Source organism: Cetorhinus maximus, chromosome 25, assembly GCF_964194155.1.
Source record: "Cetorhinus maximus chromosome 25, sCetMax3.hap1.1, whole genome shotgun sequence".
Taxonomy (NCBI): domain Eukaryota; kingdom Metazoa; phylum Chordata; class Chondrichthyes; order Lamniformes; family Cetorhinidae; genus Cetorhinus; species Cetorhinus maximus.
In genome coordinates this window covers 33,316,267-33,332,550 of record NC_135903.1, presented here as the reverse complement: position 1 = coordinate 33,332,550, position 16,284 = coordinate 33,316,267, and the positions used below count along the sequence as shown (strand labels likewise).

The following is a 16,284-nucleotide window of genomic DNA, read 5'->3' as shown; positions in this document are numbered from 1 at the left end:
GCATAGTCCACCCTTGTCCCAGTTGAGGCCTTTAAGTGGCCGGCCACTTAAGGGTCGTTTCACGCCCAGCCTCAATTTTTCGGCTGGCATCAGGAGTTCAGGGACAGGGGAGGAAGCCTGGAAAGTGACCCTGCTCAGGCATTAGACAGGAAGGGGTGGAGGTCACCTCCATCAACAGCCTCCTTTCAACATCGAGAGACCCACCCACCCCCCCCAACCACCCAAACAAGGTCTGCCCCCACGGGTGCTCCCTCCCCCCTGGCCTCTCCGCCAACACCCCAGGCCTTACCTCCCCTCCCCGCCCTGAAATCCCACAATTATCTGGTCCTGGACTTTGGGGGCTGCTTGTAGTCCCAGTCCTGTCCACTGCAACTTCTGCACTGCTGGGACCAGAGAGCTGCCGGCCAATTGGCTGGCACCTCTCTGAAGTGGGACTCCCGCCCGACTGAATGGTGGCAGTCCAACCTCCAGCCACTTAGTGCTTTAAATGGCTGTGGGACAGCCAGCATTCTCCACTGACTCTTTGGGTGGCTGTGTTTCCCCACCCTGCCATCCAAAACTGCTGGCCGTGATTACACATTTAAAAATGGTTCATGTATTAAATATTTTCAGAGAGATTGATCTGGACTTTGCAGTCCAAACTCTATGGGCCGAATTTTTTCAGGACTTGGGAAAACCTGATGTGCACACTTCCACAGCTGGCAAGATGCACACACGTCCATGGTGTGACTTTACGAGGGACTTTCATCTTTTCACACAGGGCTCGGGTTCACAGTGCATTTTGCAAGCCATGATGGAGTGCATGAGGGTGTGGGTGCAGAGATGGGCCAGTTAGAATAACTGACTCTGTTCTCCAACACAGCAACGCAGCTCCCAACAGCATTTAAAGGTCCTGTAAACCTCACCCCTCACCTCCTCGCCCACCCCACGTCACCTCAGGTTCCCCCTTGTCAACATACATCTCCGCATCCCACCCCATGCCACCTGACATTCTGCATAACACCCTATATCATCTTGAAGCCCCATGCTATCTCATGCCACCTCTATTACTCCCCACATATCCTCCTTAGCCAGACACCCAGTATGCACTCTGTTCAGTTTTCAGGAGCCATGCAATAGTAATGAGGATTATTTTAAAATCATTGGAAAAGCAGTAAATCTCTAACAATCTAAGAAATCCCTGAATTCAAACTTGGTATCATTGAATTTCACCAAACAAACTCAAGGGAAAAAACTGTAATCCTTTAAGTGCCTGTTAGATTTGTAACATCAAAGGTATATTCTGTTATTATAGGCTCACAAAAGTTTCAATAGTTCTTGGATCAATAAAAGCACCTGCTGGGCTGAAGTTTTTGAATCCCAGACAAGCATTCATAATGGAACAACTGTCATAACAAAAGCTTCCAGCTCCACTGACAGTACAGATATCCATTGCCATTTCAAAGCAGAGTGCCTGTTGATCAATGGAGGAGGAGCAGGTGCAGACCATTTTTTCTACATTCAGAAGCAGGTTTTTGTTTACAACAGACAGATCTGCCAGTTCAATTAAATCAGAGTACAAAAACATAACAGCAGGGGATATTATTTATTGTTTTTAAATATATATTACTTTCTCTGTTGTAAAAGTACTGTAATGCATGTGAAAAATTACATGACTGGTCAATGTAAAGGTCTACTTACCTTTGCAGGGTGGATGCCTATTATGAATCACTGCATCAAAAACACATCTACATTACAATACAGCACCTAATAGTGACATTTGAAGCTTTCAAAATACTTTACTTACCTTTCAGCATATTCAACATGTTCCCAACTCTTCAGCAGCCTTTCCAATTTCTTCACAAACCCTCAAACATGGAGTGTTTGAATGGGCTCCCAAAACCCCGCACCAGACGAGAATGGTGTACGGGACGAAATCTTTTATTTATTTATTCGCTCATGGGATATGGACACTGCTGGCTAGGCCAGCTTTATTGCCCATCCTTAATTGCCCTAGAGAAGGTGCTGGTGAGCCACCTTATTGAACTGCTGCCATCCATGTGGTGTTGGTACACCCACAGTGCTGTTAAGAAGAGCGTTCAAGGATTTTGACCCAGCGACAGTGAAGGAATGGCAATTTAATTCCAAGTTAGGATGGTGTGTGTCTTGGAGTGAACTTGTAGGTAATGGAGTTCCCATGCCCCTGCTGCCCTTGTGCTTCTAGGTGGTAGAGATTGCAGGTTTGGAAGGTGCTGTCAAAAGGTCCTTGGTGATTGCTGCAGTGCATCTTGTAGATGGTACATATTGCTGCCATTGTGCATTGGTGGTAGAGGGAGTGAATTTTTAAGATTGTGATGGGTGCCAATCAAGCAGGCTGCTTTGCTCTGAATGGTGTCAAGCCCCTTGAGTGTTGTAGGAGCTGCAGTCATCCAGGCATGGACGGAGTAATCCATCACTCTCCTGACTTGTGCCTTGTAGATGGTGGACAGGCTTCGGGAGGCCAGGAAGTGAGTTACTCATCGCAGAATTCCCAACCTCTGACCTGCTTTTGTAGCCACAGCATTTATCCGACTGGTCAAGTTCAGTTTCTGCTCAATGGTAAGCCCCAGGATGTTGATAGTGGGGGATTCAGCAATGGAAATTACCATTGAATATCAAGGGGAGATGGTTAGATTCTCACTTGTTGAAGATGGTCACTACCTGGCACTTGTGTGGGGTGAATGTTACTTGCCACTTACCAGTGCAAGCCTGAATGTTGACAGCTGCGAGGTGTCGCTCAACGCCATTAAACTCCAAAGTAGCAGAAATCACTGCCAAAGAAGTGAAAGCACACTCTCAGAACAAGACCTGTGAGCAAAAGCCTAGCAACAAAATGGTGAAATAGTGAAAAATAACGATGATTGGTTATTTCAGGGTAACTATTCTGGCATGTGTCAAATAAGACATATAATAACATATAATTCCAATCTGACAGACCAAACGTTTCAATAACCTTTTTGTGTTTGACCAAGTCTGGGCACACACAATGGGCAGAATTTTACAGGAGACAAATGGGTGACATGAGCAAAAGTGGAAGTGGGCGTCCTGTCTGCTCCCACCCAAGTCCTGCGTTCTCTCAGCAATCATGTGCCAGCTGGCCAATTAACGGTTGGCGTCGGGAATGCCGGCGACAGAGAGGCCCAAAACAGGCTTGAAGATGGTGACGGCAGTGAGCTCATGGGTGGAAGCAGCTGCCGGTGGGGAGTTCAAAGGAACACCAGCAATGAGATTCAGAGCAAGGGAGGGTATGGAGAAGAAGGGCAGAGTCCATTGTAGAGACAGGTATTGAAGGGCAGCAGCTGGCGGAGGGATTAACGTGATCATTCTGCCCCAGTCCTTCCAAATCACTCTGAGCCACTGGATGATGAGGCTAGAAGCTCACACACTGCAAGGGCTTGCAGAGTCACCCACAACTTTTAGCCATCAGAATTGGCAGAGGAATGGTCACAGATAAGCCCACAGTTTGATGATGACTCCCTGAGTCCCCTTCTCCAAGTCAGTTAACAGTGTGAGGTTCCTTTCCCACAGGATGACAAGAGAGATCTCCCCATTTGACCAAGAAAGTTTGTTTGGAGGTGATAGACATGATCAGCAGCCATGGGGTGACCTGTAGGACCTGGTTGCAATGCGGGAAATGAGTGAATGACCTTTACCTTCTCCAAGAGTGAGTGAGGAAGCTAACCATTAATACGTTTGCACAACTATGGGAGGGTAAGCATGTGGTGTGCCTGGGAGGTGTCTGCCAGAGATGTAGGTGTATGGTCCCCGCACACCCACAATGCCAACTGACGAAATCTCGGCACGCTGCAAGAATCTCGGGAGTTGGTATGTGACGGCTGGGAAGGTTACCTGCTGAGGGGCCGGAGCCACGATGCATAGTACAGTAGGATCAGAGATTGTGGGTACCTACCGCAGGGGTTGATCCATTCCAGATGAACATTAATCAATATCCCATTGTATTCACAGGTGAAGAGGGCTCAATATACCTGTGAAAGGTCAATGACACATGGGGAGTGTGGAACTTGGCAGAGAGAAGGTGGAAGAGGACATCCTGGATCTAAACATCCAGCAGGGGGCCATATCAGTTGGAAGAGGAGAGAGCAGAATTAGTGATGGAGGTCTTGAGTTTCATATGTACCCTCTCTTGGCAATGGCTGTGACAGAGTCTGGCAGGGATGGGAGATGGCAGGCAAGTATGTGATGCAATGGGTGAAGATCTCCCCATTTGAGTCATACGTTGCACAGATGTTAAGGGCATCAACTTTTACTCAGTGTTCCTCCACATTGTTGAGTTGTACTCATTAACATTATTCCTTCAGCAGGTCACCCGAAGGCCCAAGCAGACATCTACCCTGAGGGACCAGTGTTAACCGCGGAGGAAGAGGAGGGGACCTCCCATCCTTGCTCTGCATCTAGAACCTACTCAGGTACTTGTATCCCGGCGGGTTTGCCCACATTGGCCAAAATGGTTGCACCATCTGGTTGGTGTGCTGCACAATCGCCAGACCAGCTGATGGAAGCTCTGACACTCCAGGTGATTTGGAGCAATGTGAGAGTCCTGGGAAATGCTGAGCCCCAGGCAGATGACATGCCTCTGGAGCTATCCACGAGGCAGCAGATGTTGGATGTCCAATGGATGATGGGTGAAGACCTGGCAGAGATTCCAGAGGGTATGTGCATCCTGGCACTGACAGTGGAAGAGTCCATCCAGGCCATGAGCACTGCTACCTCCCTCTCATGGCTTCCTCCATTGGGAGATTGGTGACTTTCATGGGGAGCGACACCCAGCAGCTTAATCAAGGACTATTGCGTTTAGACCTGCAAACTCCACACTCTCAATGGCCAGGTTTCTTCAATTAAAAAACAAAATGATTAGTTTATTAAAAAACCAGACTTGTCAATTAGAAGGCAAAGCTTATTAATATACAGTATGAAGTATGAAAGTATAAAAATTCCTCTTTCTAAATACCCTAACTCACTCTCTCTCACACACGCCAATAAATAAATAAAATAGAGGAATTTTGCCAAAAGATTAAAAGTCAATGGTTCAAGGGAAAAGGGTAGATGATGGAGTCCTTGAAATGGTATCCACATTACAGTTGGTCTCTCAGCGCTGGTGTGAAAAACAATCGATGACTCTTTTCAGACTGACTTCGTGAAAAACTTCCAGTCGGTTTATTTCAGAATGGGGAGAGACTTCAGAGCAAGTACCATTTTTGCTTTCAACAATGTCTGGAGCTTCAGGAGCTGTTGTCTTCTTTACCCAAACAGTTGATCCTTCTTGTTTTCCCCCAAACCAAAACAGCCAACCAGCTTTTAAACAGTTTTCTAAAGCAAGGTTTTTTCCAAAGCCGCAAACCACCAAGTGACCAATTTGTAAGCAGTCCACCAGGGTCAAGAGCTCTCCAGCTTCTTTAAAACTGCTTAATTACCTTTTCTTGTAAAATGCTGTCTTTTCCAGGAACAGAGCAACCAGAGTCCTTGCATTAACCCTTTAAGGGACAGGGTCTTTTAAAAACAAAAATTCTTCCAGGATGTTCTTAGCCCTTGAAGACAAACCATTTTCTGTAATTAACGCACTTTTGACAATGGGCAAGGCGCCTGGTCCTTGCGCATCTCAGGGAATCAGGGTGGGTCAATTAGACCTCACGCTGGCGAAGTGCAGTGGGCAAGGAGGGAGCTCCTCTCAGGTTTCTCCTGATGGTGACAGCATTTCCTCTGTTCCTCTGCCAGTGACACCACTATCTCTGGATGCTGTGGCAACTGAGGAGGCTCCTGCCACCAAGCAGCAATTCCTCACAAACCCTAACCCTCGCCGCCTCAGGTGACCAAAGAATACCTGCCAAGGTCATCCAGGCCAATGGGGCATCAGAGTCAGCAGCCTGCCTCCAGTGCAGTTGGCAAAGACGGGGAGCACCATGGCACAGCACCAGTAAACAAATGAAGAAAATCACTGTAGACACAACAGGGCCTTCAGAGGTGATCACTGCATATGTATGAACATGTTCACATTTTCTTTATTAAATGGTTCACATTTTTTATGGTTGTTGCATCTTTATGCATGGACTGTAGGCTATTCAAAATTGAAAAGGACCGCAATGCTATGACAATTCAGGATGAAAATCAGAGGCCCTTCCAAGAGAAGTTTGTGGATGCGAGCCTTTTGAATGTAGGAGGTGTTTACTTCAGAGCGCTGGGCAGATGTTAGATGTCACCTCCGTTCTGCTGATTGGGAGAGGCCTGCAAAGCCTCAGTTGAAATGTCTCATTATCAAAGCATTCCTCATCTCCCATTCTCTGCTGGCCCCCATGTGGCACTGTGCTGAAAAACAAACCCATCCTGTTAGTTTGATTAAATGGAGTGACTGCTGCCAACATACCCTTGATTAAAGTGTTGCTATAATAGACTAAAATGTATCTACAGTTACAGCAGCCGCAACTGAAAATGTATTGCTTCTTATTCTACCAGGTGTTTTATTAAAAAATGGTTTGGTTGATCTTACAGCTTTGTGGTACGAGTGACAGGAGGGTAGGATGTCATTATTTTGTGAATTGGACACTCAACTCCTTTGTGAAACTGGTCTCGCTTTTGGGGTACCGCATATGGTGATACTGCATTTCTCGTTGATGTCCTGTTCAATGCTATGGCAGTTATTTTCCAAATTCTGCATTGTGGGTCACTCCTCTCCCCAACACTCACAAAGTTTTAGGACACTTATAGAGACATTCTGAAAATGTTAAATGCACTCAGGTGTCTCCCAGCCTCCAAATGATGGTTTCAGCTAACCAAAGGAAAATAGTACCACCACAGCAGGTAATATCGCTTTATTTGTATACAGCGACCATTCCACATTTTTAATTTTAACATTAGAGCAGTGATTTGTGAGAAAATCAACAAGAACTGAAAAAAAATATTGGAAGTCGAATTCTCAAAACACTGTTCATAATGTCTGGTAATCACATGCTTAGAGAGAAATTTAATGGTCTCACAGTCCCCATGTAAATCTGTGTTTGGAGGATGCTTTACTTTACAGCAATTTGAAGGCATGGCTGCCAGTTTTGGGGATGGATTAAAATCACAGATGCTCAAGACGCCAGAATTGGAGGAGCGCAGATATCTCCGAGAGTTGTATGGCTGAAGGAGATTAGATAAATAGGCAGGGGGCCATGGAGGGATTTGAAAACAGGAATGAGAATTTTAAAATTGATGAGTTCCAACATAGTAAAGTAGTTTTCATTCAACTTGGTGAAATCTTTTTTTGCTTGCCAAACACTCACAAATCAATTTCAAATGCGTGATATTTTAATATTACTGAAAAGGGAGACATGTTGCTGAAACCTTTTGGCCAAGATTTTACAGCCCCACCACAGCGTGTCTCCCCACAGCGGATGCGGTGAGGCATTTGAATCTCCATTCAGTTCGATGGGACAGTAATATCCCGCCTGGCGGAAGGGGTCGTAATTCCTGGTCTTTGTCTTGCACGCATCAGGACAGATGCATGAATGCGAAATTTCAGATGATCGTAGCATTTTATACTGTAGAAGAAAAGGGTGCTGGCTGGTTGGCAAGTCGACTCTGATTAACCAAGGAATTGGCATGGAGAAAATACCAGGGAAGTATAGGCTCCCCAAGTTCCTAGATAATTCAAAAAAAGTGCAGGGGCCTGAACATATTCCTTTTGTTTGCAGGGAATGGGTTCCTGTGTATGAACGTCTGTAGCTTCTAGCCACTAGCTCGTCTGATTATCTTAAATTGGTTGCTAGTGTAGCTATTAACACACTCAGGCTTGTTCAGCAAGTGCCCAATCACGGAAGCAAATCTAACAGTAGACATCTTGTTTTGGGTTTTGCAAGCATAGGTTGGTTGAATACGGTCTGTATTCTGCATACTACGAACAACTGAAAGAACATGCTCAGCAAGTCTGGCAGCATCGGTGGAGAAGAGAAGAGTTGACGTTTCGAGTCCAATGACCCTTCAACAGTTCTGTTGAAGGGTCATTGGACTCGAAACGTCAACTCTTCTCTTCTCCACCGATGCTGCCAGACTTGCTGAGTTTTTCCAGGTAATTCTGTTTTTGTTTTTGTTTTGGATTTCCAGCATCCGCAGTAGTTTTTTGTTTTTATGAAAGAACATGCTGTTTGATTCGATTAGTCAATCATTGTGACGTACGACCTACATACCTGGAATCGCACTGGCACAATTACATATTGAATTGGCAACATCTCATCCTTTCAAACTCTGTTGTAAGCAAGACAAAAGCAAAATACTGCAGATGTTGGCTATCTGAAATAAAACAGAAACTGCTGGAAAAACTCAGCAGGTCTGGCGGCATCTGTGGAGAGAGGAAGAGTTAACATTTTGAGTCCAATGTGACTGAAGAAGTCAGTTCCGAAGAAAACCAATGCCGAAGACCAGTTGACCAGTTCCGAAGAAGAGTCACATTGGACTCAAAACGTTAACTCTGTTTCTCTCTCCACAGATGTTGCAAGGTCTTGTTTTTATTCATTTACGGATGTGGGCGGCGCTGGCTAGGCCAGCATTTATTGCCCATCCCTAATTGCCCTTGAGAAGGCAGTGGTGAGCTGCCTCCTTGAACCGCTGCAGTCTCTGTGGTGTAGGTACATCCATAGTGCTTTGAGGGAGTTCCATGATTTTGACCCAGTAACAGTGAAGGAACGATGATTTTTTTCCAGCACTTTCTGTCTTTATTTCTATTATAACCAACCTGGGAGTGGGAAAAGAGAGAGGAGTTAGTTTACCCCTCATCACCTGGTCATAACAATAGGTGGAGTGTGAGAGGGTGCAGCCCCTCTTCCACTACTTGAAGGGGCTGCTCCTTAATTTCTGGCTACACTTCAGTCTGAGGGGGGGGAAGGGGAGGGCAGGAGGCTGGCGGACATCCTGGTAGACCTCTTCCCAGCCCTAACCAAAGTACTCATTGACAGGTTGAAGCATATGGTCAAGGGGGTTCTTCAATCCGACTGCCTGCCTCACTCATGTAGCTTTACCCATGCATGACTGCCCTTGGAGTAGGTGGTGTCCGCTGCTATGCTTGAGATCTTCCACAACCGGTAGGCACGGGAGGGACTGGAGAGTTTGGTCTACATGGAGAATAATATCCTGATGTAATTTAATAACATTTTCCATATTTACATTTATTGTTTACGTCACTTTAAAACGGGGGAACTCTGTGTTGATTGGATTGCTGATTGAAACATAGAAACTAGGAGCAGGAGTAGGCCATTCGGCCCTTCGAGCCTGCTCCACCATTCAATATGATCATGGCTGATCCTCTATCTCGATGCCATATTCCTGCTTTCTCTCCATACCCCTTGATGCCGCTAATATCCAAAAAATTATCAATTTCTTTCTTGAATATACTCAGTGACCCGGCCTCCACAGCCTCTGTGGTAGAGAATTACACAGGTTGACCACCCTCTGAGTGAAGACATTTTTCTTCATCTCAGTCCTAAATGGCCTGCCCCGTATCCTAAAACTACGGCCCCAGGTTCTAGTCTCCCCAACCAGGGGAAACATCCTCCCTGCATCCAGTCTGTCTAGCTCTGTTAGAATTTTATATGTTTCAATCAGATCCCCTCTCATTCTTCTAAACTCTAGTGAATATAGTGAATCATCTGATAGATCCTGTTATTTCTAGTCTTGCTAGCACGTAGCACTGGTAGTTATCCTGAGATTACTACCTTTGAGGTCCTACTTTTTAATTTACGTCCTAACTCCCTATATTCAGCTTGTAGGTCCTCATTTCTTTTTTTACCTATGTTGTTGGCACCAATATGTACCAGGACCACTGGCTGTTCACCCTTCCCCTGCAGAATGCCCTACAGCCTCTCTGAGACATTCTTGACCCTGGCACCAGGGAGGCAACATATCATCTTGGAGTCTCTTTTGTAGCCACAGAAATGCCTGTCTACTTACTATTGAATCCTCTATCACTATAGCCCTGCCGCTCTCCTTCCTCCCTTCTTGAGCAGCAGAGCCACCTGTGGTGCCATGGACTTGGATCCTGCTGCTTTCCCCTGAGAAGTCATCTCCCCCAACAGTATCCAAAACGGTATTTCTGTTGGAGAGGGGGATGGCCACAGGGGGCTTCCTGCACTACCTTCCTTCCTCTACTCTGCCTGGTGGTCACCCATCTTCTTTCTGTACGTTCAGTCTTTACCTGCAGTGCGACCACTTCACTGAACATGCTGTCCGCAACAATCTCAGTATCGCGGAAGCTCCACAGTGAAGCCAGCCACAGCTCCAGCTCCGGCTCCGAAATGCATTTAGCCAGTAGCTGCAGTTGGACACACATGGTTGCCAGGACCACTGGAAGTGTCCATGGCTTCCCACATAGCACAGGAGGAGCATATCACGAGTGCAGGCTCTGCTACCGTGACTTCCCTTTAGATTAAGCTCATTAGTTACTCCCTTTAAAGAATACCAACTACGCTAAGGGCCTAATTCCACTCCAAACACTCCCACTGCAGTCCCAAGTCCTCACCTTATGTTCTTTAAGGCAATGGACTGCAGCAGTTTAATTAGTAGAAAAAGCAGAAGTAGAAATATTTACCTGACCCTACTCACTACTTATCAATCAGCTGCTTCCCCTGCGTCGGGTCATTTTATGAATCGTGACGTCCCTTGAAATTCCACCGCCTGAAGGTCCTGAGGGTACCCCTCTCCTCACCAGACTCGGCCTCTGTTTTTCGCGCTCTTTTATACCGCTCTCGCTGGCCTGTCCTCTCTGGTCGAAAACTCACCTTCTTCCAACCCTAACAGCAACTTTTAGTTAATTGTTAAATGAAAGAAAGACTAGACCTTAGATAGAATTTAACCCTTAGGCTCCCTCAGTCAGCAATCTCCAGCTGAAGCTCTCGACTGCAGCCAAACACAGCACCCCAGTGCAGCCAAACACAGCACCCCAGTGCGGACAAACACAGCACCCCAGTGCGGACAAACACAGCACCCCAGTGCGGACAAACACAGCACCCCAGTGCGGACAAACACAGCACCCCAGTGCGGACAAACACAGCACCCCAGTGCGGCCAAACACAGCACCCCAGTGCGGCCAAACACAGCACCCCAGTGCAGACATACACAGCACCCCAGTGCAGCCAAACACACTGCCCCGGTGCAGACAAACACAGCACCCCAGTGCAGACAAACACAGCACCCCAGTGCAGACAAACACAGCACCCCAGTGCGGCCAAACACAGCACCCCGGTGTGGACACATGGGTCATCCTAGTTTATACCAAATATAAGAAGTTTGCCAAGTGGTGTTTGTTCAGAAGTTCTGAATCATAGTGCCCATTGGGAAAGCCGGTTCAAACGCGACGGGCCGAATGGCCTCCTCCTGCAATTTTGTGATAGGACACACAGGCGCGCCCTACAATCGGAGCCCCGCCCATTCCAATAATCCCCGCCCATTCCAATAATCCCCGCCCATTCCAGTAATCCCCGCCCCCTCACCCCTCGCTCCGCCCCTCATCCGACACCGAACCCTCTCCACGCCCCTTTGTCCGCTCACCCCGCCCCTTTTCCTGCACGCTGACTCAGTCCCGCTCGTCTCTATTCGTCACGCCCCTGCGCCCCTTCACCCAGCTCCACCCTCTCATCCCGCCCCGCCCCTCACTCAGCCCCTCCCCCCCTCGCCCTCACCCAGCACCGCTCCCTCCGCTCGCCCCGCCCCCTCACCGCCGGAGGTCGCTGGCTCTGCGCTCACGCCACTCCTGGCTCATGTGACTGATCTTTGGTCCAATGGGAGGAAGGGGCGGGGTCGGTTCGTGGAGGAGCAGCAGCGGCGGAGAGGTGAATTCGGGGGCGCGGTGAGCGGTGACACTCGGCCTGCCGGGGCGGGGGAAAGGTGGGGAGGTCCTGGTTTGGAGAGCGGGGCAGCCGGAGTCAGGTTGCACCGGTAAACCGGCGAGCGGAGGATACGTGAGTTAACGGCAGGAGGGCGGATCTGGGGTCCTGTCACCGCATACACACTCCCCAACCCCCATCCCCACACACACACACACCCCCCCCAAACACACCCCCTAACCCCCCCAACCCCACCCCCACCCCCCCAACCCCACCCCCACACACCCCCCCCCAACCCCACACACCCCCCCCCCAAACACACCCCCTAACCCCCCCAACCCCACCCCCACCCCCCAACCCCACCCCCACACACCCCCCCCCAACCCCACACACACCCCCAACCCCCATCCCCACACACACACCCCCCCCAAACACACCCCCTAACCCCCCCAACCCCACCCCCACCCCCCCAACCCCACCCCCACACACCCCCCCCCAACCCCACACACACCCCCAACCCCCATCCCCACACACACACCCCCCCAACCCCATCCCCACACACATACCCCCCCAACCCCATCCCCACACACATACCCCCCCACCCCCACACACATACCCCCCCAACCCCATCCCCCCACACACATACCCCCCCAACCCCATCCCCCCACACACACCTCCCCCCAACCCCATCCCCCCACACACACCTCCCCCCAACCCCATCCCCCCACACACACCTCCCCCCAACCCCATCCCCCACACACACACCTCCCCCCCCCACCCCACCCAACCCCATCCCCACACACAGACCTTACCCCCCCCCACCCCCCCCCCCCCCCCACCCCATCCCCACACACACAGGCACCTCCCCCCAACCCCATCCCTAAATGCAGGCCCCCCCCGCTACTCTATCCGCGCGCACAGACGGCCCCCCCTCCATCCCCAGCCTGGGTGGGGGTGTGGTGTGGAGTGGTGCCGGTTGGATTTCAATTCTGTGTTCGTTAATCCAATTTACATACTCACGTTGCACCTTTCTGCTTTTAATTTCCTTATTTTAATTATCGGACAGGGTTGGGGAGAGAGTAATTATGGCAGAGAAAGAAATAATGAAGGTTTGTGCTAACATGCAATGTCATGGGCTTGGCTATGTTGCTGCTCTATGCTTCTGCTACCTCGGAGATGGGGCTAATTTGTGATATGCTTGCATACATCTTTCACAACTATAGGAACAACAACTTGAATTTATATCCTGTAGGACATTTAATGCATTTAAATGTCCCAAGGTGTTTCACAGGAGCCTTATCAAATAAAATCTGACACTGAGCAACATAAGGAGATATCAGGATGAATGACCAAAAACTTTGTTAAAGAGGTAGATCTGAAGGAATGTCTTAAAGGAAGGGAGAAGTAGTGCATAGAAGAGGTTTAGGGAGGGAATTCCAGTACGTAAGTCTTCCAGTGAGGGGTGATTAAAATCGGGGATGTGTACTGAAGAATCCTGCTTCGGAAACCATTACGCAAGCTTCATGGTCTTGAGTATATAAACAGCAAGTCTTTATTAACAGCTCATAACTATATACATATACACAGTAGAGGGTACAAGTATGGAGCTGACTCCATCCTAGGTCTTTACACATCTCTGTCCATCTCTAGACTGACCTTGGCTCTGGGTCATGTGCCTTCTTACATCACTCAGTGGGTGGTAGTGTAATCAGTCCCACATTAAAACCGTATGTATCAGGCCCTACTACTACATGCACGGCGCCAGATTTGCAGGATCACTTTTATCCATGCTGCTCATGGAAAGACCTGAGAATCATTTTTCTTCCTTTGGCTCAGTGGGGAGTTGGAGTTATAAAGGAGGCCGACATTATCTACTCCTCCTGGTATTTGGGACCCCAGGAAAGATTGTGTGCTGATCTTGGTGGTGGTGTGGAATTCTGTCCTTTTATGGTGCTGTTAGTAATTAACATGTTATAAACCTAGTGACTAGGGCATATATACTGTATCAAAATAAAATCACCTCTGTAGTTCACCTATATGGTAGCTTTTCGAGATTGGTCAGCAGCCCCTATCAGGAAGGGTACATAACACACGGAGAAAATAGAGGGGAAAAGAGAATAAATATGCAATTCAAAAAGTAACAAACAATTTAATGTTCTTTTAAAGTGACTTAGTTGCTGTTGCTGCTCATGGAAGCCTGTTAGGCCCTTTTCTTTCTAATTGCAGAGTAAGTAGTTTTTTGATTAGTGGGACTTTCTGTCGCCTTGCATTGTGTGTTCGGTTGGCAAAGCTCTTTTGATTCTGGTTTCGTTATTGCACAAGGGAGCAAATTCCAATATAAGGAGCCCTGTGGCTTATTTTAGTAGGTGTGTTTCCTAAACATTTGTGCTCTAAAATGATCTTCTTTGACATATTTATAAAATAAAATGTGTTTTCCCTAGGTATTCCTTGACCTTTCCCGTGTGTCTGTTGCATTGGAACTGCTGACCTTCAGAGTATAAGTGTGTAGGGAATTTCTTGCAAAGAAACAAGCCCAGTTGGTTTACACTGGTATTTATACTCCAAATAAACCTCTTCCTACTCAAGTTACTTCTTCCCACTCTGTACCTTTTGACACAATATTGTTGTAGAAGGAAACAAGCTCTCTCATTTCGTATCCTGCAAATTGTTTGAGGAAATATTTAAGGAAAATTTGTACAAAATTATTATAGCATTTGGAAAAAGTATCCAAAAGGAGGGTAGGCTTCTCTATTTCTTGGCTTGTGAAAGCCCTAGTGAAGATGGCTGTTTTTTTTTGAAAAACAACTTTTAAGATCTTTGACTAACTGCTGCCATGTGGAAGTGGGCATTAGGTTATATTAGCTAGTGATTTTTGATCTGCCATAACTTTGTCTTGGGTCCCTCCCACCAAGCAATGTACACTGTTCTCTTGGAAGTGCTCAGTCTTTGTACAGTGAAGTGTGGTGTTTATGAGCAACACATTACAGGGAAAGAAAATTTATATACATAGCTTGGTGGGATCAGAAACTCAGTAGTGTGGGGAATGAAATACGATTTGTCTGAAGTTCTACTGGAGACGATTAATATGTTGTCACTGCACCTTTTGTACAATGCTGAAATATCTGAGCCAGATTTCATTAATAGTGCTCCTGTGAAGAGCTTTGCAACTTTTTCCAATGTTAAATACAAGTTGTTGTAGGTCATTTCGCTAAATGACCTTTTTTCTTGACTCAATACTTACTGGCGTTTAGAGTGACATGTAGGTCTTGCAAAACATAGCTAAATTCATTTGCGGAAAGCAGGCTTCGAAAATGGGGAAGTTCAAATCAGAATTTCTCATTCTCACTTTCAGTCCAGAAACATAACATCTTGGTATCAGGAAACTGTGGCATCAGCTATACTTCTGCTAGGTTTGTGACATAATATGGTTAATGTGGTGTTAGTGCTGCTTTGAGGCTGTGATCTTTTTAAAAAAAAACCCTAACAGTATCAAAGTCTGATAGCTGGACTTGCGCTTTGGACCTGAACTTTTAGACAACTTGAACTTTTAGACAACCCTTGTGCACAGAATAGCAAGAGTTGCTTCTCTTTTTCCCCTGGATAGTTTTGTAATGTTGTTAGGCTTGGCTGAGCTGTGTTTTTTAAATTTTACTTTTACCTGTTTCTTTGTGTTGCGAAATTTTCGCAATATGGATATGTGACCATACCTGAGCAGGATTATTAATGGAGTGCACTCTCTCCTGCACACTGACAGGGGATTAATACTCTTACTTTTGATGTTGTTTCTTGGGTCTAAACCTGTCATGAAGCCTTGGGAATTTGACATGTAAAAATGATAATGGTCTGAATTCCCTGCCTGAGACTGACTAGAGGCCATAATTCCAATGCTAAACTTTTGAGATTTTATGGATGCGTTGCTTACATAATGCATCACTGCAAATAAGGAAAGATTGCCCTTGAATCATTTTTTGTTTGATTCTCTTCATTCACCAGCTATCGCTGAAAATCCTTAAGCCAACAGATCCAAATATTTCTTTTCAAATGCAGCATGTGCTTGGAAATACAGAACTTTAATGTTCTAACTTTTTACAGTATGAAAATTTCACACATTGGCTAACCTTTACTGAAATTCAAAACACTAAACAGATCCTGTTTAAGCCTATTTTAAAGCTAGTTGTGCTTGGTATCTTTCTTTTTAATCTGCCTTGATAATTTTTGTTGAACTTCGCCAGAAGGTATTGGTTCTGTGATGGGGTTCCAGTGGTGTCTGGTACCATCTCGCATTTGTTTAAGCAGCCATTATTCCTGTGTGAGCCTTAATAATGAGTGTTAGAAGTTTGTTTGACTGGTACGCGTCATAGGAGAGCTCTTACCATGCCTCTTCTGATAGTCATTGTTTCGCACATCCAGTAGTGGAAGCTATATAAAGATCAAGGAGCTTGTACTGATTTTTCCCTCC

At 46.9% G+C, this 16,284-nt stretch overlaps 1 protein-coding gene and 1 long non-coding RNA gene across 4 annotated transcripts in view; one reads left to right on the top strand and one right to left on the bottom strand.

Annotated features, from left to right (window-relative positions):
- Positions 1-4,875: 4,875 nt before the first annotated feature.
- LOC144668044 (uncharacterized) lies at positions 4,876-8,673 on the bottom strand. The gene is made up of 2 exons (XR_013573414.1): positions 8,199-8,673; positions 4,876-6,339 (listed from the first exon to the last, which is right to left on the bottom strand). It is a non-coding gene; the product is annotated as an uncharacterized LOC144668044 (long non-coding RNA).
- Positions 8,674-11,724: 3,051 nt separating this feature from the next.
- LOC144668036 (progranulin-like) overlaps positions 11,725-16,284 on the top strand; it is an 84,253-nt gene continuing 79,693 nt past the window's right edge. The window contains exon 1 of one of the 3 annotated variants that reach the window (XM_078529763.1): positions 11,725-11,831. In XM_078529763.1, the coding sequence (XP_078385889.1) occupies positions 11,781-11,831 (51 nt within the window). In that variant the 5' untranslated portion in view covers positions 11,725-11,780. Of the gene's footprint in view, positions 11,961-12,890; positions 12,935-16,284 lie in introns of those variants that run through there. The other 2 variants (XM_078529767.1, XM_078529764.1) reach the window with 2 other exon arrangements.